The 26,972-nt window shown below is 34.1% G+C and overlaps 1 protein-coding gene across 2 annotated transcripts in view; it reads left to right on the top strand.

Annotated features, from left to right (window-relative positions):
* LOC149786064 (organic cation transporter protein-like) overlaps window positions 1-26,118 on the top strand; it is a 32,658-nt gene extending 6,540 nt beyond the window's left edge. The window contains exons 1-10 of one of the 2 annotated variants that reach the window (XM_089976354.1): window positions 8,883-9,536; window positions 12,003-12,243; window positions 15,252-15,355; window positions 15,918-16,072; window positions 16,284-16,452; window positions 18,949-19,164; window positions 19,960-20,186; window positions 24,299-24,480; window positions 24,996-25,147; window positions 25,820-26,118. In XM_089976354.1, the coding sequence (XP_089832480.1) occupies window positions 9,394-9,536; window positions 12,003-12,243; window positions 15,252-15,355; window positions 15,918-16,072; window positions 16,284-16,452; window positions 18,949-19,164; window positions 19,960-20,186; window positions 24,299-24,480; window positions 24,996-25,147; window positions 25,820-25,916 (1,686 nt within the window). In that variant the 5' untranslated portion in view covers window positions 8,883-9,393 and the 3' untranslated portion in view covers window positions 25,917-26,118. Of the gene's footprint in view, window positions 1-8,882; window positions 9,537-12,002; window positions 12,244-15,251; window positions 15,356-15,917; window positions 16,073-16,283; window positions 16,453-18,948; window positions 19,165-19,959; window positions 20,187-24,298; window positions 24,481-24,995; window positions 25,148-25,819 lie in introns of those variants that run through there. The other variant, XM_089976355.1, reaches the window with a different exon arrangement.
* Window positions 26,119-26,972: the final 854 nt, after the last annotated feature.

Consider the following 26,972-nt stretch of genomic DNA (forward strand, 5'->3'; position numbering starts at 1 on the left):
ATATAATAATAGACGAGGACGAATATCAGATAGTTGTGATCATTAAGTGCTGGAAATCGTATCAGACTGGCTCAGGAATACAATAATCAATTGTCTGCTTAATGAGTCTCAATCGGCATCCTTTGGTCGCTGAAGGCTACGGAGTAGTGCGCTGAGGTGGTCAGTCAGTTAGTTGGCAAGCAACGTCTGTTGTGGCTAAAGAGACCTGCCCGGGAGTGACAGTCTCTGTTGCACCTGTCGCACATGAAGCTGGTGTCTTTTTCTGCTCTGTCAATTGCAACTATTATCTCTCGCATCTAGTAAGCCTTTGGTTGAGTTCATGCTTCCAGTAGTCTACGCGCAGTTAAAAATGAAGAACCCTTTGTGAAGAGAGACATGTCTTTGCAAGCCCTTTGTTTTGTCATTATGCCAGTGAGCCTTGGCCACTTACCCGTTCTCTGGTCTGTTATAACAAATTTCAGCTTGTCTTATAATTAAAATTCAGCGGCTACATAGACTGAGACAGGTGTTGTTGAAGTAATGGCGTGAAATGATTCAATTCAGATGGAAGGACAATGGGTGTCATCTGTACAGCAATCGCATATTTGTATGTACTAAATAATTACATCTGTAGCATAACATTAAAGCACTTGAATCAAATTCTGACTGGTATTTAAGTGTTTTAGATAATAATTTAAAGTAAAAATGTTGAAACAAACTATATTGGTGATCTTGTTGTTTTAGTTTCAAAATCGTTTTTCTCTCTCATTTGATTGAAGACTTACTCTTTTTTTAATTTATAGCCAAATTAAAGTACTTGTGTTTAGAATATTTAGGACTGAGTATTCCAAATGTTACTATTTATAATATATAATCTGTTCTTCATATATTAACGGCTACAGGCTGATTTTTTAGATATGTATCTTTAAATATTCAAAAACATCTCAAGATCGTATACATTCTGTGCTAAGGTAATACTAATTAACTACAATGGGGAATTATCGAGTGTATTGCCACTTGCTCGATGGATTTAGGTATCATGTAACCGTTATGCATGTACCTATATATTTCTTTTTATTAGTAAATTATTATATCTTGTAATGTGTTAGTAAATGGTCTCTTTCTCGCATAATGATAGTCACGTGGTATATTCTTTTAAATAATGGTGACCGAATCAAGTTTAAGTTTCATAGTCTGTACCCTTCCTATGGATTTGAATGTATTTGGTATCCATGAACTTCACAGATTCATTTCATAACAACAATATTCTGTGTTTTTGTTTAATAAATACACACCTGTGTTTTTTTAGCTGAAAATTGTAGCCATGGCAGGGACACAAACATATTCCGATCAGTATGTAACTACATTTATATCTAATAGATTCACGCTATAGTATTGATAGAAAATTATGAAAAAAGGAGAAAATCTTAACGTAAACATTAAGACACCACCAATATCAGCCTTTAGACATTATGATGATTTTAGGTAGTTTTCAATGAAAGAAACGCATGTCATTTTATTATCAATTTCGTGACTTTGATAACATCACATGCTCTAGAAACAATGTAAAACAATCTGAATATATAAACAGAACAAAGGACACTTGATTATTCCTGGGGTTTTTAAAAATCGATTTAAACAAAACATTCAGATGTGATGAAAGATTGGCCATGTCGTTTACCATAAGACTGGAATAAACTTACCACTATTCTGTAGTATAAGAGAGTATCAAGCCATAAGAACCAAACACAATCTGTTCCCTTACAAGATGAAAACTCAACCAATAAATAGTAGCACATAATTATCACCCCTGAATATTTTAAAACTTACTTAAAAATCTCAAAAGGTTTTTATGTTTTCATTTTTTGAAACGGATTTTGATAGAGTTTTCACTTATGTTTATATGGGGATGCCCTCATTATTTATTTTAGATTCCAGGGTCAATGTAAAACTGATATGATCATTGCTGTCCAATAACAGTGAAACACTTTCTTCCCTGGTGTGCCGATCTGTGTTATATATTGTTATTTATGGTTTCAATAAAACACGGCCCGTTCTTTTGTGTAATTTTGTTGTATACTTTTGGATTCGACATTTATACGGGATGACTCTTGTGTTCCACTCGTCAAGTTTACATTGTTCTTCGTGATATAATAATGTTATCTTATAAATGGCGCTCACGTCTCCAAACGTTTTAATGATACTTGAGGACTGTAAACAGTCTGTTATTGTACTTATTAACAACGCATATCTTAAAGGTGAATGTTTCATGGATATGTTAGATTTTTTGCAAAAAAAAACACTGGTTGTCCTATGAATTTATCTAGATTTTAACACGAAAACCACTAAAAAAAGAGTGAAAACGATTTCGACATACCATGTGACTATTAAATTAATTTTAAAATAATCAATTTCATATCTCCATGAACATTTAGTTTAGTAAATATAGTCATTTATTGAATGTTACATTTTAGCACAATCATCTGCAATCGATTCCAGAATGCACACTTTTTAAAAACATTTCCATACAATTCTAACCCAATATAAACCTTACTGACAAATAGGTCCGAAACATGAAAGTCACTAAAGTGTTAAGCGATAATTATTAATGTGATGATTGACAAATGTCGCAACGTCACTTGTTATTCTTACACATGCATTATGCATTCTCACCCATGCGACAGAGGAATCTGTTTTGCTAACCTTACTTTTCTTATCTCAGTCTAGTCATCTCAGACCAGTCGTCTCAGTAAAGGTGTCCACACGCTCAGAACTACTTTTAAAAAAAGAAACCCTTGCTGTCTTCTGCTCTGCCTGACGTAGTTGTATTAAAATCAAACGACAACAACAACAGCAACAAATCTGTGACAAAAACATAATAACTTAACCTAAATCCATCTTTGAGAACACACCATATAAAACATTTCGAGAGAGACAAAGACACAAACGCATACGATGTGGAACTTTTTGGTATTATACTATTTCGTTCCACACAGCATGGTCAATTTTATATATATACAGGCCTAGCTCAGTACATTTTTCAGGTCAGCGTCATTAAATGTAGCTAAAGCTACCTGACTAGTTTTAAATACTTTGTGTGAAACAAATTATATACTGTTACATTTAATGACGTTGACTTGAAAAATAACTGTGCTACAGATAGGATACAATTCTCCAGTGGCGTCGCTAGGGGGTGGGGGTGCGGAGGGTGCGGACCGCACCGGGTGACACCATCTCAGAGGGGTGACACCAAAATGAAAAATTGCAAATTTTACAGAGCACACACTGCTCGGTCTAGTCGGATTTCATAAGCGGATAACCAATCATAGTTAAATACATGACTAGCAGGCACAGCAATGGCGTCGCTAGGGGGATGCGGGGGTGCGGACTGCACTGGGTGACACCATCAGAGGGGGTGACACCAAAATGACATTACTAAGGATTCTGTATGGTCTGTTACGGAAGGAGGACCATGGGGGTGACACCATGAACTACCGCACTGGGTGACACCAACCCGAGTGACGCCACTGCAATTCTCAATGCTGTGTGAAATGAACTATAACACAAAACACTGATCCATGCACATGTACTTTAGACCTATACACTCCATAGCCTCCCAAATCTCTTAACAACTACGGGAAACTTAGTAACAGCCATAAAATTGTTATATAAAACGTGCTTTATTCTAATTTTGTTAAGCATCACCATTGTGCCCCGGTTGAATCAAAAATATACCTACAATATATAATGACAAATAATGCACTTACCAGCCAGAAGGAATCATTTATCCGTCAACACATTAATCCATAAGCAACTTTCACTGTAGCACTTGTCATATTTCCAGGACAGAAAAGTAAATGTTCAAAGAATCCGTGAACTTGAAAGTTTAACACGTGGCTATCCGCTAGAGTAAGTGTTTGAATGGTCTATTATACACGGGGGTAATTTTACAATTAATATTAAGGACAACACAAGTAATTCACACAGTTTCACCTCCTCCAAAGAAAAGAATAGTTATGTACGATACTGACACAGATCTCTAATTACCCATGAATAATCTAAAGAAAGATGTTACTCTTCGCTACAGCTTGTACTAAGTATAACTACAGTAGCCAATATCATTTTATTATTTACAATATAACTTTTCAAAATTGGAACTGATGAAAATAAAAGTTTCTTGTAATAAATATTTATTATTTATTGTCAATTTCATATAACATCCATATATTAAATGTGATAATACCTCATTATTATGAGACGTTTTATGTTATTTTTCTTTGCTCACGCATATAAACTGTCTACTTCGGACGCAACGGTCACACCACAGCCCTCATTAACATATTTATATTCATGCGCCGCATATAAACATTGGACGTGAACACTAGTGAAGAATTCTTTTTACTTTAAAGGAACATATTGGGTGAGAAAAATAATCTATGTTGGGGTTTGAACCGAGGCAAGGAAATCCCAGTCGCGGGTTTATATTAAATGTCTCCTCTCTCGGGCAAGCATTGTGGGGAGACAAATAATATAAACCCTTGACTGGGATTTCCTTGTCTCGGTCCAAACCCAAACATAGATTCTATAGTCTCGTCGCGGTTTTACAATAAATGCAGACATGACAGCAGATATGAAAATATGCCTGCTTTTTAAACGATGTCAATAGAGTATCTTAGTTACTGGATATGATCTGACCAGCAGTGACGTTTTTGAATAATACGCGTAAGGTACAGGTGTCTCTAACATTTTATTCTTCGGGTGTGCTGGTTCAGTTTTAAATGGTCCAGGCATTTACATAAATTAGACGTAATGGGTACCACAGCTTTATAACACATCCTCATTGTTATTTACATCATGATTTGGTGAAGTTTTATGGGAAGCAATACAATTTTGTTCAGTATAGATGATCGTTGATGATGATATTTTTATAAAAAATTGACTATACCTTTTTGATGTTATGCATTTTTGACAAAGAAAAAGTTGAGTTATAATTTCACTTTAACAAACAATGAACTAAAAAGCTGAGTTTATTCACAGTTTTTAAAATCTTTACTAAACATTATATATTCATTTGACAGTTTGATGTCAGCATTTATGCATACTTAGTTACCTAGTTTGGTCGAAACAAAGCCAGTCATTACGTTTTTGCTAGAGGACGAGGCTGGGACTTACACAACTTTATTTATCGAACAGGATTAGCAGGGGGTAATTATTATAGATGGAGATATGAATTCGTTCGAACAGCGTGGGCCTGGCAGAGTTTATCGTTTTCTATTATTAAATTAAAAAAGAAATTTAAATAATTATTAACCACACTTTGATACATGTATATATGCAAGAATGTGTGAGGTTACGTTCACTATTGGATGTACACTATAGTGTTTGAACAGCTGTGTTGAATAGAGCAGATAGAAATCATACTTTCACCATAATGAAAGTTTTAAAATTTTACGCAATTATCATCAATAGTTTTTAATAGATTTGAATTTAAAATCGACTCCTAGTCTTGGTCTAGAAACGTTTATGAATCTTAAATTGGTATATGTATAGCTTTTCCGTATAAATCTTAATACCCGGGAAATATGTTTCAATAGCTTGTCCGCAAACATCTTAAGACCTGATAAATATGTTTGAATAGCTTGACCGTATAAATCATAAGATCCAGTAAATAGGTTTCAATAGCTTGTCCGTATAAACCTTAAGACCCGGTAAATTGGTTTCAATAGCTTGTCTGCATGAATCTTAAGACCCGGTAAATACTGAGTTTGGAGGGCAATATCACATCGTGGTACTTAAATATATTTAAATAAATTATTAAAATTTATTTCATTTTACTGATATTATTGTCCTGTGACTTTTCATTTTTATCAGAACTACTTTGTGAAATTGCTTAATCTCTTTGCACAGACCAGTTATTTTACACAATAATGCAGAAAGTTCGCCTTTGATTTTGGTGTCGACCCTTATTGCGCTCAAAGCACAAAAACGTATGAAAACAAGTTCTGTTCTGTATCTTTATAGTAACACTGTTTTAATTTATTCATAATTTAGGAATGAATCCAGATTCCGTGAAGGAGGGGGTTACCCCTGTGGGTTGGAACAGAAAATATACATGTTTACATGTTCAACATAATCTGAAAACTTACTGACCTACCTGCAAAACATATTGGTACAGATAATAAAAAAAAACACTACAGTTAACAAGATTTCTATTGAAACTTAATTTGGATTGTTGTGTATAAAACAGCCAAGATTACTTAAGAATTTATTAAGGCAGGGCTGAAATTTATTCCACGTGCGAAAGAGAAGGATTCTAAATATGCAGCTGTAGTGTTATTCATCGTGCAAAAAGAAATCGCAATTCATAAATGCAAGGAAATTGTTCTTAACAGATGTATAAATATACTGCTTTTAACAGAACAACATTTTTTTTTTTGTCGTTTCTTTTAATTTCGTTTCGTGGAATATCACTCTTTCCAGAAGAAATCATTAAGGTGAAAGCCGTTGTCGACATTAGAGTTATCGTATTATGCACAACACTGTAGGTTATAAATTATGCTTAATGAATTCATCATATATTTTAAAATTTCACTGGTGGGTTGCTTTTGGGACGAAAAGGAAAAGTGGTCAAAATATTGGTTTTGTTTGCTACAGCCGAAAAAGAAAACGTGTTCTAATGAAATATCCTCAATTCAACACATGTCCGCTAAATGTTTGATAGATGTATTGTACTGTAGCGAGAAGGATACGTGGGAGTCCGTGTAAAAGGTAACGGGATACTTGTTACTTAAAAATACAAGTCGTATCCATGTAATAACAAATTGTACACTGCATATATCTTCATTAATATTCTTAGAAAGTTTTAGGGCCAGAAATAAATCTGCTGCTTGTGGGATAAAGTGTCATAAGTAAAGTAGCCATCAACTGAACTGTAAAAACCACAATCTGCTCGACATTTGTAAATTTCAACACTGGTTCATCCTTTTAGGTGGATTGTTGTCGGAACTAGGCCAGTCAGATTGGAATATAAGCTTGAGAATCACCGAAAACTGCTATGTGACTTCAAAACTATTGTAGTTAAAATCGATAATGGCTATTCATAATTTTAATAGGGCTTACCATATGCCTTAATCCTGCATAACCGAAAATTCAGTGCGTCATTACAAAACAAATAACAATGCTACAAAAATGTATAGATTTCACGTTTAATTGTTTAAGTGGCAGGACCCTAAAACAAAGTGTTTCCACTAACATGCTAAAGCAGAATTAGAAAAAAAATGCCAACAGCAAAGTGCAGGATACATCAAAGCTAAATAGAATGAATAATATCATAAAGGATATAGAACTTACATGCCGATGTTAGCAAATCACCACAAGCAAATAACCGAATTGCAATTCTCAATATGAACCAGAACTGTCATTTATCACCTACTGTCTTCATTTAAATCCACTTCTTCTTCTTCTTATTATTATTATTAGTAGTAGTAGTAGTAGTAGTAGTTGTTGTTGTAGTAGTAGTAGTAGTACTAGTAGCAGTAGTAGTAGTAGTAGTAGTAGCAGTAGTAGTAGTGTAACAATTATCAGATAATTAGGTTTATAAGCAGGGAGCGCTCCTAAAATAATTTATCAAACGAGGACGAAAACCTACCATGTACCAAGAGATTTCAAAATGGCAATAAGTTAAAAGCAAAATGCTTGAAAAATTCAAAAGGAAGGCATGGAAGAGAGTGTGTGTGTGTGATTTGGTTTTTTTAACGTAGATTTGACAATTTTTCAGACATATCGCTACGATGTCTGCAGTGTGGCAGTTTATAGTGATGTCTAGCACTGGGGCATAATGCCGCAGACATGTAGCATGATGTCCCACCCATTCACATTGTCCTGACACCAGGCCGACCGGTCCTATCACTAACCTCTTAATGCTGAGCGCCAAGCGAGGCAGCAGTTAGTACCATTAGGCCACTGGAGCGGTCGGAAGGCATGGAAGAAGACATGTCTGTATGTATGTATGTATGTATGCATGTATGCATGTATGTATGTATGTATGTATGTAATAATAGCATAATCTATTGTCACAGGTGTTTACCAAAATTCTGTGTATCGGGAAGTTTGTCTCAGATTCACCCTGCACCCTATTCCACCGTCCTCATCATGATTTGGAGCCGTTTTAAATAATTATTTGCACTACAAAGGAAAAAAGTAAATGCTTTGAAAACTATATTTCGGGGTGGTGGGTGGTCGGACACAAAGTTACCTTAGAATACATGCTCTGATAAGACAAGACCATTAATAACCACTTTTTATCTCCTATGTTCACTAATCAAAATAACGAGATTACGACGACATTACCATAAGCCATTACGACGACATTACCATAAGCCATTACGACGACATTACCATAAGCCATTACGACGACATTACCATAAGCCATTACGACGACATTACCATAAGCCATTACGACGACATTACCATAAGCCATTACGACGACATTACCATAAGCCATTACGACGACATTACCATAAGCCAGATGGTTTATACTTTCTTACTTATGTTATTCAATCGTATAAAAACATTCTGTCTTGTTTATATTGATAGTACAGTTTAAAAAAGTGATGGGTCCTGGGGATGCTGCTTACTGGTAGATCGAAACTTATGCAAGCTGCTATACAACATCTGTCAAAGTTACTTTTATACCGAAATGTGTAGCTATATATCGTACATATATCATTGGGTGTGCTAATGTATATAGATAAGAATCAGCCAGGGTGTGTTATTCAAATTAAGGGGTGTCATCGTCAACCTTGCTGATTTGATATCTTCATAACAGTGAATGCCCTCCTTTCATACACATAAGACAGTACGCTGTATTTATTCTGCTTGGGAATCTCTATAGGACGTTTGATTTTGTTTGGCAGTAGTAATGAATGATTTGTAATGAGTTAGGATAAGTACTGTCGTGGTGCTCGCTGGCGTCAGATATGACATGTGATTTGTTCTTTGATTTCACTACCCATTTCCTTCTAAACCCAGTTGTTGTTTAATAGTGTGCTCGTTCACGGATTTCATTCACCCGTATAGATGGGATGTTCGACAGTGTCCTTTGATTCTTTACCTCTTCTGGATACGAATATTACCGGGCCTTTTTAAAATCTTTTAATGCATCTTAAACCGTTCTAGACCCCAGAATTTGGAGAATTTGAAGACGTTCCCTTATAAGTTTAACGCGACGCTTACGACATGTGAGAGAGTTTGATTACATTTGCCAATACTTTTAACGTCTGACAACTTCAGATACTGACATAAATAGCTGACGCCATTGATTATCTAATTACCCATAGTTAGCGTTGGCTGGCTATATTTCAACCAAATAAATATCACATCTACAAGCAAGGCAAAGCCAGTTACACGTAAAAAATGCAGTTTGACGAAGTTTTGATTGAGATCGGGGAGTTTGGATCATACCAAAAACGTCTGTATTTCCTTCTTTGTCTTCCTGCGATAAACTGTGGAATAGCCATGACCATTTCCGTTTTTCTCCTTGGTGTCCCTGATCACAGGTAAGTGTTTGCATTGACGCTTAAAATAGCAGGGAAAAAAACATTTCATGCTAGTTTTACGAATATCAACGTCCGTTAATTGGCCTCAGAAATAAGTGGTAGTTTTCATATCTAATATTGTATCAACAGAAATTCCTATCGAAGGTTGGCAAATGCAATCGCATCCTAATTGTGAATCATTACGTAAACTCACCTCAGATATTTCCACTGATGCATCCAGTTCCAGTACAAACTATTCTCTTAACCGCGACCTTTGTTAATTACGAACTAAAACAAATTTGAAAAGACACAAAAAGAATAGAAATAAAACAACAAAGCCTGCGGATTTTATAGTAACGATAATGCGATGCATATTATTTAAACTACTGTTTTCTTTCATATCCAATGGGTTTATTGCGGAAACCGCAGGGATTAACAGTGTACTGCCCGAACGAGTATGTTAAATGGTGTGTAACTCCTATAAGTTTGATTTAAGAACAGACTCCGAGCTTCATGACCTGATCCAGGGTAGTTGTAAACGTGCTCAGTGATCTGAAAACGGTTGTCGTCAACTCTCTTGGGTTGGGTATAAAATATTTGGGTGGAATATGAAAATGTGCGTCTTTAACTAAGAACTGGTGTTTTGCTTGGCATTTTATGGCACGTCAGTACATGGTTATATCGTTCGGGGACAACTAAAGACAATTACCTAACTAAGGAACACACCACGGCAGCTGACTTTGGCTGGTCTGATTAGGTTTCGAACCTTCACCATTCTGGTCGCAAGTCTTACATACTAACCATTGAGCCAATTCATTTCCATGAGAGAAAACCATCTGTAGATGCCATTTGTAGATTCTTCTGTTTCTTTCATGAGACCACATCGTCTGTTAAAATGCTACAGTGCCAATTGTAAGCAACAAGAATGATCATTTCCCATACATGGATCACCTTAGAAAAAAATCCATCTATGATCTTCGTCTGTCCCATGGTTCCTATTTTAATTTCTTCTGAAAAAGTTTGGTTTTGGTTTTTGGCTTGGTTCATTGGCTTTTAATATTTAATAATCTAACTCGTCTGCAGAGTATGTCGAAAAAAGCTGAGCAAAGTGGACCATGGCAAAGATTATACATATTTAGTTTCATCTGTATTTGAATGCTTGAAACAAGAGACATGGTAAATTGAATGTTTGGAGTTTTTTTATAGAGTGGTTCATGGTTTCATACTAGTTAATTCCGTCTGTATATGACACGTTGTTACAAAATTACTACAACTAGTTATTAAACCCGCCCAGTGTAGGTATATACTTTCTTTAATGCACAAATCACATTGGTAATACAGCATTGACAAATAATCGTGTATATAAAGAAACTTTCTTGACTGTATTTATACTCTATTCATTATTTGTTGTGGCGTAGCAACCAGCTAAGGAACTCACGTAACTTGCTGGAGGGGGTGGGGACAGGACCCAATTTGGATAAAACAACTTTAGTTTCGTGGGGTAGGGGTGGACAGACTCCTTATGCAACGTCACTGATCATTTATTTTTTCTGTTATTGCCAAATTTCACTATGTTACATCTTTCAGAAATAAACTCATGTTCTTTATATATGGAAGAGTCAAACAACCCAAAAGCATTATATAAAAAACTAATGGACAGGGATTCTAGTATTTATAAAATGCAGTTATCGAACTGCCTTTGATGACAGGAGAGTCAAGTATGGGCGGTAACTCTTAGCATTTCGAAAAATAACAGGGTTCTATCCGTTCGATGTTGTGGTAGTACCACAAGATACAACATACGGTTTACTATCGCAATATTGCGCATTCCCATTAAAGTGTCGAATTTATTCAATTTCATGATATTCACTATGTTTGCACATAATAAAAACAAATTTTTTAATATTAAAATGCTTGTGACTTAGTTGATCAGGGACCCTGGATGTCTGTGTGGTTTAAAATTATCGCTTTTACCGATCACTTGCATCCCACCTCTGTCCGCTTGACTTCGAGTCTCGTGCTCGGATAATGTGGCTACGTGAGAAAGCTTGGCAATACGTTCGCGTGGGGTAGCTGGTTCTCACTGGAGTTTTCCGGTTTTTTTTTTTTTTGCTCCACCAGTTATACTGGCCACGATATTTATGCTATCTTGCGATTAAAATGGCATTAAACCCAAAGCAACAACAGCGCACTCATTTCGAGTGAACCGTACTTAATAAAATAGTTGTCGTAAAGACTATGTTGTCTCACAAATCCGTCATGATTGTAGGGTTCTGTGATGGGATTGTTTTTAACGCAGAACATCAAAAGCCACAAATGGCTTCATATAAGATAGTTCTAAGTTTATGACTTTTACTCCTTGCTACAGCAATACAATTATGGAATGAACTCATGAAATACAAATGAGAAAAAAACGAAGAAAAACAAAAAACAAACGGCAATGAATGTAACTCACTGCTTGACTTGTTTTGTTTTTTCTTCTACCAGGTGTGCCATCCCCGGTTATGACAATGATACGTACAGGATACAGAGTGAATACCACCAAGTGATGGTGAATAAAACGGTACCTAGATCTACTGATGAGAAACTTAAGTATGACCAATGTCATATATTTGCTGCTAACACCACCTTTGACGAGTTCAATCATCCCCTCAACGACACTCCAACCTTGAACTGCGAACGTTGGGTATACGACGATGCCATATTTAAGTCAACATTTGTTTCAGAGGTATTGTATTGCATATTTAAAGGCCATGATATTTAGCTGTCACTTTGGCTTCGGTTACAATCTCATTATCCTACGCCATAAATACGCGGAATACTTCTAATATTTTGGAAGTGGCTGTATACGACAGCCATATACCACTGTTTTCGAAGTGTTTGAAGAAATAAGTACCACTTTTGAGATGAAAACAGATCAAGACAAATAGTCACTACTCGCCTTCCTGTTGTTGGTATACTACATTCTATTTGCGAACCACTGCTTATAGTAAAGTTACAGGTAAAACTTTGCTTAGAATATGATGCTGCCAGTTTAGAAAAGGAACGGAAGACAACAGCAAATGTTTTATCAAGTCTATGTACGTTCTTGCCTCAAATGCTACTAGATGCAGCTTTTGAGAAAAGGGTATATGGCAAAAAAAGACTCTAAAGTAGTACTTACTAATCGTAGCTGGTCTTCTTATCTGAGCTCCCACTTCTCAAACGAAAGCAGTTTGAGGCTATAGAAATTGAATGATTTCTCAATTTTGATTCGAAAGTTCCAAGAAGTACACTTAAAATAAAAAGTGAAGGTCTTTTATTAGAGAAACTTTGATACAGAAAGAACGTATAGGAACCATCTAGTGTGACGTGGAGAATGCTTATGACCCAACATGGAGGTACATCATAATAAAAAACATACTGAATGTTGGTATAATGGACGGTCTACTTATATATATATATATATATATATATATATATATATATATATATATATATATATATATATATATATATATATATATAAAGGTATACATTTTAGAGTTACGGTATTAACACTCGTTCTGAAAACTATCCTAACAAGATGAGTTACCCCAGGGCAGCATATTGCCAGTCTGAGTTAAGGTATTACCACACTTAATGAAATTTATCCTCAGAATATGAATGTACATTACCTAAGCTGAAATTATTAGATTTTCATCGGAACGAGCGAGGATGGTGAAATTGGGTTAGGATACCCTAATTTATCTTCTTTTTTGTTTGCTCCCTAACGGGTATTCCATTGGTCATACAAAGCTATTTCCATCGGTGAACGTATAATGACAAAATTAGTTACGTTTATTTAATGCTTTAATTTTCTTGACTGCAAAAGTTATACAAATGCATTGCAATACAGAAGAATTAAGAATTGCCGTCGTAATAAAGACAATATAAGCTTTATTTCTGCAAAAGGTTATACGACTTGCGTATACTACAACAATTTAATAGAATAATATATATCGTAATATAGTAAATAACAAACTATAAAGTCTTGGAACTAATTCTGTGAATCAATGTACTTGACAAAATAAAACCCAGCTGTTTGGTTTGTTTTTAGCAGCATCGTCGTTACTTTATTTGTCATATTATGCCAAGGAAATGTGAACTGAAAAACAGAATGCGATAAACGTTCCGGTCTGGCCATAGTGGCATCCTACCCGCGACTGGATTACGAGTTGGACGTTCTGAAAGCTATGGTACCACGATAAAACCTGTGTTCCTTATATGATGAAAGGAAATATACAGCCTGATGTTATTTATCTGGCTATATGAGATAAAAAGTGCCAATATCATTATAGCTGATCTGCTTTTGTTTGAAAATGTGTCAACAGAAAACATACACTATAACTCATTTTCTTCTTAAGTAAATATGGAACAAATTTGCTTTTTTGTACTGTAACAAATAAGTTCAGAGAAAGTGTATTCCGTCTCAATATCAAGCCAAATTGTCTTATAATACCTATGTATCGTTTGAAAATGACGAATATTCGATGTGTATGATGTGGACATAAGTGGCTTGGTAAATCTAAACTGTTAGAGTATATGTATTAAATGAAGAAAACAAACACCCTGTCATAATTGAGATTTGCCAATTTAAAGATACATTTCGTCATTCTTATTTATGACTTTGATGGAAATGTTAACCCTTTGCCGATTGGGAATAAATCTTAGCGATCGCAGTTGGTTTCGTCTAGGGGTTGCGGAAAAAGTGAATTAGTGGCAACGTAAATAGTAATATATTCAAGTGACAGGAAGATATATAGTAATATGTATAAAATGTACTTAATTCTTTGTTGCTGGTAATTTCATGTATTCAAAGAAAGTATTTTTACATTTTTATACTTGAATCCACAGGAACAGGACTGGACATCAGTTATATTTACTCGGATTATATTGGCGTTGAAACTATTGTAATTCTATTTCATTTTTGCAAAACTAGTATCGAATTTTATATCACCTTTGCCCTTTAAATGTGGCCTTGATTGAGAAATCACTTTAAGGACGGAGATTCGCGTCTTTCAGCTGGAATGTAGTTTTAAATCGAGATCTACAATGATAGCATGGCGAAGTTTAAGCCAAACAATAATTCCTCAGCAAAAAGTCCTGAATTACACAGGTATCAACAGTAAACACAGGTAAGAATGGTTCCTAAATCGATCATCCAGAGACCCGAACTTTAATAGACTTCGTTTCTGAACTTGCAGTGTTGATGCAAAGATATTGTTTTCTATTATGCCATAAAAGTAGTAAGTTTGTGAATCCATTCTTTGAGCCGAACTCTGGAACAATTTCGAAACACGGGTATATCAAATAACACGTGATATGCATTCTATCTTGGTCATTGAGCAAATTGTTATGACGCTTGGAAATTAATTAATGTACAAGAGAATGTCATGGGATAAAACAAAATTGATATTTTTTAAAGAATTGGTTGAGCTCAAAATGAATTAAACTACTCTTAACAACTATTCTTTCTAAAATGTAAATGATACCCTGAATAAAGAAACACGTCTGTTATATATATATATATATATATATATATATATATATATATATATATATATATATATATATATATATATATATATATAATGTAATGAAGTATGAATGGAAAGTGAAAATAGAATCATAAATGAGTATAAGGTCACCCATGTGTATAACGTCCTTTCGTCTTGCTCTGAAAATAATATTTTTTTATCTTTCCTTTCGTTGCAGATTAATTTGGTCTGCGATGATGTTTATCTGCAATCTTTGGCTAGTATGTTGTTTTTCGCAGGTGTATTAGTTGGAGCCTTCTTTTTTGGTTTCCTTTCAGATAAGTATGAAAATGACTACAACTTTTATTTTATCATCCATTCAGATTACTAAAGTACTGCTAATCATTGAAAAATTTTATCTAAAAATTTAGATATGATCAACGATTTATTGATGTTGCGTCAGAAATATTTTTTTTCAGTCCGCTTGCAAAATGACAATTGGCATAGAACACAAAGACAAAACGAAATCTATGCATCCTAAATGTCAATGCGAATGAGAACTTGATATTAAAAAAATCTAAGTAAAACTCATATCATTTAAAAACTACGGATCATGAAAATAAAAACGTGAATTGAGGCCCTAAGCCAAATTGAGCGAAGACATATCGACCTCACATGTTGTATGCAAAACTAGCAATGATAACAATGAGGAATATAACTGGGATAATGGAGTAGATAAGTGTGAATATAAAATGCTTCAATACCAGATAAAAGCAATGCTATATTTCATGTGACCTATAATCCCGAATATAACACCAATGTGACTCTTATTTTTCGGTATTTGTCAGGGAAATTTGGTTCTCACTTCATTTACTTGCAATCTTTTGTGAACTTTTATTTTTAGAATAGGCCGAAAGAAGACCCTTTACGTTTCGTTCCTCCTGATGCTAGTTTCTACGGTGGCCCTAACATGGGCTCCAAATTATGCAGCGTACGTCAGTTTGAGATTTTTTGTTGGTGCATCAAGTTCTGGGATTTTCATAACCGCCTATATTATCGGTAAGTTTCATCTCTTACATTATGAAGTACGGTTGTATTCTGATCTTAACAAGTCATATATATATATATTTACTGGATGTCACAGTTTCGTCCCTTGCATCCTTACAGCGCATATAATTGGGCATTTTTTAAACAGGGGAATCGACCGACAAAAAAAATCGAAGTGGTCTTTCTACGAGAGTAAAGTGTCCTTAAATGAATTTCACTTCAGGTATGGAACTTGTGGGACCATCAAAACGTCTGTGGGCTGGTTTTGGCAGCATGTATTTCTTTGCAATCGGTTTGCTGGTGGTTGGTGGCATTGCTTATGCCGTGCGAGACTGGAAATACATTGAACTTATAACCGGCTGCTCTTGTGCAGCCTATCTTCCCTACTGGTGGTGAGTGATGAGTTTCATATTCTAAAATTTTCTTCTTTCAGTCAATAGATTCATTCGGTTCTGATATGAAAATGTAAATATCAGGTTTATATCTTGTATCTTACATCATGGAATAAGAACATGACAGAAATGGTGATATACATCACCTATTTCTTGCAACTGACAAAGTATACAATATCATTCGTGCTGATAGTCAAACTTGTGTCGAAAATTTAGATGGTGAAAGTCGCATTCAGGCAAAGAAACACAACATTTCACAACCAAGTTTTATATCTGCGGCAGGTATATTATCAGATTTATTTGTTTTCAGAGTTATTTATGTAAGAGAAGCCAGACTTTAATTTAAGGTTCAATTGATCTATGATGCCATGGACTATAAAAGTTTATTTATTCCCTGAGGGATGTTCATGAAATTGCAATAGAGGTTTGAGACTTGGGTCCACTGGTACACTACACCTATCGCATTCCCTGTAGGCACCAATTCTTACACCATCTCGACGATGTACACATCACTAAAAACTGTTGCTACGATGTTGGTTTTATCAACATTAGTGCGTAATAGACCTGCACTATATATATATATATATATATATATATATATATATATATATATATATATATATATATATATATATATATATATATATATATATATATATATATATATATATATATATATATATATATATATATGTGTGTGTGTGTGTGTGTGTGTGTGTGTGTGTGTGTGTGTGTGTGTGTGCGGTATTACCGGTATGCCGGTTTACCTCAGTATTTATCAATTGTACTACTGACCGCGGAAAAAATTGTTATGGTACCCTGCTCTGATATATATATGTACCTCTTATGTTACGTGTTTAGGCTCGAATAAACTGTAACTAATGAAAGTGTGAAAACAATAAGCTTTGAGAAATTTAACAAATTATTTATTTCCCTGGAAAAATACTGAAAAATAAAAAATAAGAACTTAAGGTTTTAAGAATCAAATCGAAAACTAATCAAAGAATAATACGCAAATAAAATGTTAGAAGCCCTAATAATGAACTATTCCAATGAATTCAAGTTGAATCCCGGCGAAGAATCCAAGATGGAAGGCGATGAGGTATGCTGTATCCTGTACTGTGTTGAAGTCTACAGTTCCTAGTAGAAACACAAGAAATAATCCGGTGTTGGAATTAATGAAATATCCTTGTTCAAGGAATTATGCATAAGCGCTCAAAATATTTCCAGAGAAAAGATTTAATCTTTTAGAATCCAAATAATTCGAACAAACATTAAAATGTTATTAACAAAATGACACAACAAAAGAAACACCTTTACGTCCCAGTGTTTAGAAGCCCGATTAAGATTATTTCTCTAAACAATGGTTTAAAACGTGAATATCGCGCAAAACAGATGCCCGGATAATGGTCTCTTGATCATTCTTACCTATATACAATAATCACGTAGCCCCTCTATGTCCATGATAAAAAATAAATCATTTTACTCCAAGAATAAAATTTTTAAAAAAAAGTTATTTACTTCACTAAAATCTATTTGCAAGTCGACGGTCACGTAGCCAACACAGCCTCGATCTCAGACTTACTATTCCCACAACATAAATATAAAAAAACAACTTGTTCACGTAACTGTTACTAATTTTGATTTAAAGTCGGGAACTAGGTCAGCTTTAAGTGTTTACAAAATGAACAGTGAAGGTCAAACTATTTTCTGGAAAACTATCGAGTTTCTAGTAAATGAAATTACATTATTTTGACATATAATGATATCTTTAAAAACTTAGAAACAACTAAATCAGATATAATTTATAATTTAAATCAAATGTACATAACAGTACATATGTTGTAAAGGCGATAGAGAAAGCTTATTTAATAGGAAGAATTTGCACAAATAAGATTTACTGATGGACATTCTCCAAATATAATGTTGATGTCAAAGAAGCGACTAAAATAATATGTTGATGAGATGCACAAGAACATCAATTTATTTTTATATACAATTGGAGACATTTCAAGGAAAAACCTCTAGGATCAACATACCGTCCATACATGGATCGGGAAAACTATGCATCCAGTGAATGATTTTGCGAAATGATTTTAACTTTTTGATCCTCTTTAATACATGTCAGTACAGTAAATTGCTTGGGAATGGAAATAGTTACAGTTCTTAAAGAAACTACAGATTAGATTACTACTAATCACCGGAACATCAATATACTACATTAATATAAAAATAACTTTATCAGTTTGGTAAATATCATATATTGAAAAATTAGAATATAGACAGGTGTTCGAATCTTCTACGTAAAGGATCGTACCATTGTAAAAAGAAAACATCCATCCCCATGCAAACGAACACACAAAAAACGGTAGAGATTGGAGCAATTGTTTAATCTCTCATTCTAATTGGTTAGCGTAGCATCGATTATAAGCTGTAATTTACTGAAGGTTAGAGATAGATTAATTCTATTCTCAAAGCTCCTTTTGTCTAAACAAGGATTATTCCCGAGTCTCCACGATGGCTTTTAAGCAAAGGCCGTATAGAAGAGGCAGAGGCGATTCTTCACAAGGCAGCCAAGGTGAACAAGGCCAAGCTACCCGAGAAAATATTCGACAAAGATACTCTCAACACCAAAGTAACGGAAGGAAAACTGTGGGATTTATTTTCGAGCAGAATTTTATTGCTGAGGACTCTTATCATATTTTTCAACTGGTATGCTATATGTTTAGCTTAGGAATTTTCACACACTTGTTAGAGACTGATGTTGCAGTCTCGACTTCGATACCTTTGATAGCCAATGAAACCTAACGCACAATAAGCATAACGAAGTGAAACACTGACGGAGCAGTTTGTAAAGAAAGTCTTTATGAATGTTTATTCAATCTCCAAACGACTTTCTGGCACGGTAAACGTTTAGTTTATTATGTCCGTCATCGAATGTCAGGCACATTTATTTATTTATTTACTTATTCATTTATTTATTTATTCATCAACCACCTCCTACCCATTTCTTTCGACTACACATTGCTCTGTTAGCCTTCAACGGATGTGTTCTAAAGAATGTATATCATTTTATAATGTAACCATAGTAATAATACGCCTGGTGGGTTTTTGGGGTATTCGCTGTTGTTTTTGTCCGATTTTTATTTCTCTTGAGTGTTAACTGAGTCTATAACAATGTATTATTGTGTACCAGTGGAGTGAACACTAGAGAGCGTTTAATGTTAAATATGCGTTTCTAGCAGCTTGGAAAATTGAAAACTAATCACTTTTCAAGAAAAGTCGCTCGGCTAGAACTCGCCACTTCTCTACTGTTTATATGGGTACTAAATTATTTATTTTCTGAAACGGCGTGCGTTCATGAGGCATAATACCATATTTTCGAAGCTGTATATGCAAGCAAGAAGTCAGAAATTGAGTATTGAACATAAATCTAAAGATTTCCTAAAACGAGTAACATTATTAAAAATCGACACGCAAAGGAATTAATTTATCTTCTATTTTTAGGCTGGTTGTTAGCATGGTATACTATGGACTGTCCCTGAATACCGGAAACTTAGGCGGAGACTTCTACCTGAATTTCATCATTTCCGGCCTGGTAGAATTTCCAGCTGACACCCTTTGTATTTTACTTCTGAACAGGCTGGGTAGGAAGAAACTTCACTGTGGCTCAATGTTACTGGGAGGTATTGGGTGTCTCTGCACAATTTTTACAGTCCTATATGGAGGCGATGGTAGGTATTGTAATATAGACTAGCAAAACATATATAAATATGGACGATTTTTAACAAAGTAGTGCATTTTCTATATTTAAATAGTCAGTAGTCTCAGATATTCAGCCACAATGAACATTAGAAGGCTATGCGACAATTGATATAAAAGTACGAAGATATATAACACAACAACCAATGTACATATGCTTCAAAGCAAATGCAAATATCAATCCAACTTTGATTACGAACAATTTTGGTAGGACATAAACATTGATTAAAAACACGACAGCGGTCCTGTCTTTAAATTGATATGTGTACCTTTTAAACAATTACTCACTATCTCTATATTTTTGGAATGTCTCATGTTTGACAATACGTATCTAATTCAACGATACTGAGGGAAAAAAAACGATGGATTTTGCTAATATGCTGAACAAACTTTATTTGCAATTTCCAGAAAAAGCTTGCCTGAATAAACACATATTGCTTCTTTTGCAGATATTAGATTACAAAGTTTTGTATATAGGTATATATGTGCGTTCTATCTTTCGTACTCATATATATATATATATATATATATATATATATATATATATATATATATATATATATATATATATATATATATATATATATATATATATATACATATACATATATATATATATATATATATATATATATATATATATGTATGTATATATGTATATATATATATATATATATATATATATATATATATATATATATATATATATATATATATATATATATATATATATATATATATATATATATATATATAATTTAATTACGTGATGGATCTTTATCTATGATTGAGGATAGAGTTTTGTGTTTATCTGCTTTTTACCATGTTAGTAGATTATAAATATGTTCTTTACTGATTTTCGAGTTCATGGTCGGTCCTGTTTGTATTTAGAAATTTAGACTTTTCTGGAAGTAAACTTCTATCAACATCCTGTTAATTTTTTATCTCTTATGTTTGAAATAAGGTTGTGCTCAACAAAACTATTTATATCTACTTTAAGTTCAATCTGTGGAATTATTTACTAATATATTGAGATATAATTTGAGAGGAAGCATTTATTTAAAATTATTTTGAAATTACAAAGTGCTCAATGACCTTTTGGTCAAAAACACGAGTACGTAATTATTGTGAGTTCGTTCAAAGACAAGATAGATCAGATGGTTGTGATATACAAAGACTGTACATTAACCAAATCAAAACTGGTGTCACATCAGCAATTCAGAATTTCAACTCATTCAGTAAGCTATATACTTTTGTACTTGCCAGAGATAGAACTTTTAGGATTATTTGGTATTTAGTTCATATATATGTGTGTGTGTATATGTTAAATTAATTAAATTCTAGTTCTTTCCAAATAGGTTTCAATGTTAAATGTGTTGATGTGCATATCTATGTGTATAGATGCATGCATAAATATGTATGACAATGTGCATGTAAATGTAAGTACAGATATCTTGTAATTATTGAATGCCTCTTTATATGAACGATTATATTCTGTTGTATGTACCAAGGTTCCACCTTTATTTTCTGTAACCGGTTTGAACTTATATATATATGTGTGCATGTATATATATCTATAGGTAAAATCCGTTAAAACGCGATGTTCGGTCCAAAGAATAACATCGTGATATAAGCGAGATCGTGTTAACAAGTGTTTAAAACAAAATTTCCAATAGAAAATGTGCACTGATATTTCAGTGTCATCAGCTTTAACTAACCTAGTGATCATATAACCTGCTAACAATACAACATATAGATGCTACATTTCTCGCTTTGAATTGTCTTGAAAAATAAAATTTAGCAAGACTTATTCATTCTTTACATCCGAATAATTTATACTCTCTTGAATATGTGCATCCAATTGTGATATGTGGTGAAATGCAGCTGTTTGGTGAATCTTTGTCTGTCTGGAATGGTCTTAGCTGATTCCTAATTTCAAATATATGTTTTTAGTGATTTCAGGAAGTCGATTCACACTGTCCAAAATCTTGAAATTGTTAAATTAACGGTGCATACAACCAGTGAATTTATTCATTTATACTTACAGACCGGGAGTGTTGAATATCATCATGTCTTATATGAGGGTCTTATATAAGACGCATGAGTGTGTGCTCTATGTAGACTTTACCTTTAAAACATTTAAGGCATTACCGTTATTATGCTGTACTTAAATTCAGATTTACGTTACGGTGATTGATCATGTTAAGTTGAACCTTTTAAACCTTGCAAGTATGTCGGCGGTAAGGCAATGATCTGATTATATATGTTCTCAAAAACAGTATGATGAATCCAAGCACCAAACGTATCGCAATCACGGACAATGTCCAAACAAGACATATATCGTAATCACAGTGATTATCCAAACATTACCCATATCGCAAGCATGGGCATTATCCAAGCACCACACATATAGGAATTACGGTCAGTATGTGACCAACGTATCGCACTCAAGATCATAATCCAAGATCCAAACGTATCGCAATCACGGTCGTTATTTTATGGCGTCACGTATATAATGACTGCCACTGCCTGACGTCAAGGAAATATGTTGCAATGAAGCATGTGGATGATCTATACCAGGTCCTCTCTGCCTAATTATATCTCATTATAGCTAGTGAACAAATGTCTTTTAGAAAAAAATGAACTTTGTAATATTTCAGCAACATTCGTTTAAGTCCGCCATGTTCAAAATCTAGATCTCCCCTCGATCGATAATTTTGTTTTAAACCAATGTGTCGTAAGCATATATTCATCTTTTCATTATGTTCAAAGTAACCTCGCTCAGCATGTTCATTTTACACCCATTCGCTCTTCAGTTTTGCTTGTTGAAGTATGACGTTTGTTTACACAACTCTGACTGTTGATGATTTCATAAAGCAATAGATTTATGTTGTTTCATTTGATTCCTCAGTGTACAGTAACACTCATTCAAGGACATCCTGGGCTATGCCATTATGAAACATCAAGCCTGTTGGCAAGTCAGTTCATCCAAGACTATTGGCACGTCAGCACATTCTATACTGGACATAATTATGAACACTATATATTGGGACTTGTGGTAGAATATTTAGGATTATTCAGATTTAATACACACTACCGTACGTTCCTTTTAATTCAATTCGTACTCTAGGGATATAAATTATTTGTTGAGTTTTACTAAACTTGTTGGTTTTCTTTTCCTGTTACTTAGGTTAAGACCATATCGTTGTTGTTTTTCTAAACTGTTTCATCGGTCATGCCATTTTATCATCATTCGCAACATCCACAAGACTTGAGCTCTTTTGAGAGAAAAATCATTGATATTATCAATAATTATTCTGCATAACGATGTTGTTGTTGTTGTTGTAGGGTTTAACGCCGTTTTTCAGCACACGATAGGCTATACATGGCGGCCAGTATTAATGGTGGAGGAAGAACCCGGGAAAATACCGGAAAGAACCGCCGACCCACGAGAAGCTACTGTCAAGCTTTCTCACATACCCACATTGGCTGAATCCGAGACTCGAACCCACGCAGACAGAGGTAAGATGGCAGTGATCTGCAACGAAGAGCGCTTTAGAGCACTCGGCCACTCGGGGCCCCCGCATAACGATGTGAGAATTACTTTGCAGAGCTAGGAACATCCCCTTTACATGACACGAAATGAGTCAGCACAGAAACACACGCTTCTGAAAGGAAGAGTTGGCTCGCACTTTAGAATGAACTATTTTATATGAAACACACACACACACACACACACACACACACACACACACACATATATATATATATATATATATATATATATATATATATATATATATATATATATATATATATATATATATATATATATATATATAATTAGAAGCTCCTGTGAATACAGTGTGAACTACATCCAACTGCAGCTACATCATTTGAACTAAAAGTTAGAAATACTTCAAATTAAAGTATCCGTATACAGCTATTATTCTTAATCTGAGCAAAGTGAACGTTTTGCACCGAAAGATTTGGTCAGTATTTATTTTATTATTACTTGTTTAATCAAACCTTTTTAGATTATTACTCAAACTGCTTTTGAAGTATTTTACACTTCTATTTTTAGAATTGCAACCTTTAACAGTGACCCTTGCGATGATAGGAAAAGTAGGAGCGTCTGCAGCTTTTGGGATCATTTACATATTTTCGGCTGAACTTTACCCGACAGTTGTACGAAACTCAAGCATGGGTGCTAGCTCATGCTGTGCTCGTATAGGTGGAATGGTGGCTCCTTATATAACCGATCTGGTAAGACCATATCAGTCACAAACCAACAAATAGTAAATTCTCTTTAACTGTCCTACATGACAATTTCATGAAAAACGTATTTTGCCACCATGATGCATTTCATTATGCGTAGGCTACTGTAAGAGTGATATGCTTAATGACACCGCTTGCATAATACAAGTAGGGCAAATGAATCTTGGCAACAAGGTAAGAGAACTGAAGTAGTTCATAATATAGTTCTCGATGACCACGAATTACATCCGATGTTTCTTTCTTCACTTGTCGGTAAAGACAGAGACTGTTCCGATTGAAATTTATTCCGTTGCAATCATGAGTTGCCTGGTATCCGGGACAAGTATACCGGATTAACTAGGCCTCCTGATGAGAATAACATGCTAGTTTTAATGTTTCTCGCGTGTATCGCATGTGGATTGTAAATAACAAAACGAGATTGGAGCTAACGAACCATCATGTGTACAGCAGACTGAGAAAAAAAAAACGTGATTTAGCTTCTAAACAAATCCTCCTGTTTACAGGGAAGGATTGTTGGCGGTGACTTTGGGCGAGGACTGCCTTTGGTGGTTTTTGGAGGTGCTTCTGTAGCAGCGGGTCTGCTCTCGCTGTTTCTTCCGGAAACACTAAACAGGAACCTACCAGAGACAATAGAGGACGCTATACACTTTGGAAAGTAAGATTCGATGTGTTAAGTTGTAATGTCTTGACGACGTGGAATACTCAATCATTTTGTACGCGTATACAATCATATGTTTATAATTTTGATTTATTTCATAATACTATAAGGCCGTATTAATTTGTAATCTTATAATTTACAGAATGCAAGTCTTTGTTAAGTTTTACAAAACATGCTGGTTTTCCTACTTTCTGTTCTTAGATTAGGGTCATAAAATTGTAACAGCATTTTAATTTTTATTTTGTGCTTTTATTAAAATTAAACTTTACATTTATTGTTAATTCTAAGTATCTGACTATTGCCATGAACAAGATATGTTTTATTTATTAATATTTTTGTTTATAAAAATCATATATTTTAATGTTAAGTGATAAAAAAGAGATAGATTTTTCATAATTACATACTAAAGTTATTTAATGTTATTTAATGTTTTGACGAAAGGAGAGTACTTGTGACAAGATATATATTTCTTCATCATGCTTTAAGGCCAGAAAGTATATATTTTACCTTTAATCGTGTTTATCAAACATGAAAATGAACTTCATATAATACCATTGCTATGTAATATAAACTATATATTCATACACTTTGTTTAAAATATGGTTTTGTTGTTTTATATTTGATTTTGAAGTGGGTCGAAAAGGGAAAAACATCTCTTTTTTACTTTAGATCGAATGGCAGAGATAACGACAAAGAAGTGTACATCAACAATGGTTACCAGGACGCTTACATGGTGGAAGCTTCTGCTAGCATGACGAAGCTCTAACGTTTAAAAATCAGAAGACGTCTCCTAACGCTGCGCAATACTGCAAAAAAAACAATACTCGTTTTATAAGCAGTAGGAATGCGGAGTAAATGACTAGAGCGCTACAACAATTAGCACAGTGTTTTTGTTTTTGATGTATCAGAGGAAATATTGTCTGCTTAACACTGTGAATAAAAGTGCCAATATCAGGTCACAAAATTAACTGACGTTCTTTATTAATTAATGCAGCGGATTATTCGTACATAATGCACGTGATGCTCAACGCAATCGTTGTTACAGACAAAGATCTGAGCAAATATCGAAGAAGAGACAAAAATGAAGATAACCTTGGCAAATATTTTTAAAAGTGTTCAGGAGGAGTCTCTTATTATCCAGGGTTTTAAAACAATAAGTAATTTTAAAAAAGTCAACGTTTATCGCAATCACTGTAGCTGTATAGCTTCGTGTAACAAATTAACAATTTTTGGTGAAAACCTTTTACGTTCTCATTTATTTTAACTTCTTCAGGAGAAGTACATTTTCTATTACGTGTTTTGTGGATGACAGCAATTACAATTAGCAAACAGAAAACTAATTTACACTGTGTGCACAATATACATAGGTATGAAATATTCATTTAACGTAGTTACGTCATCTAACTAATATAGATGATTCTATGTTGTGTGATTCTTTTTAATGATCTTTAATTCTTCGTTTAACCTTTGACCTAGCTTGACGTGATTTGTTTATCTACCTTTTCCCGAGGACCATCGATGTTTAGGATATATGGAAGAATGTTATACATCGCTGATTACTAATGTGACTTACCCGTTTAACCGTTAACCATTTAGTTTAACCTTTACCTCTGTTTTAAGAGACAGTCTTTGAAGCAAGATTATAACCCTATGCCTAGATTCGAACATATATTGTTGCTGTATTGAGGTTCAACATTCTACTGTACCACACGGATATAGGCTTACTTATTTTACTTATTAAGGTCTTTTCAAATACACTAAAAGTTCAGTTCGGTACATTATACATGGGAAATTGAAATACAAGTATTTTTATGACTAATAC

Source organism: Sinohyriopsis cumingii, chromosome 12, assembly GCF_028554795.1.
Source record: "Sinohyriopsis cumingii isolate HCF-2022 chromosome 12, ASM2855479v2, whole genome shotgun sequence".
NCBI classification, from domain to species: domain Eukaryota; kingdom Metazoa; phylum Mollusca; class Bivalvia; order Unionida; family Unionidae; genus Sinohyriopsis; species Sinohyriopsis cumingii.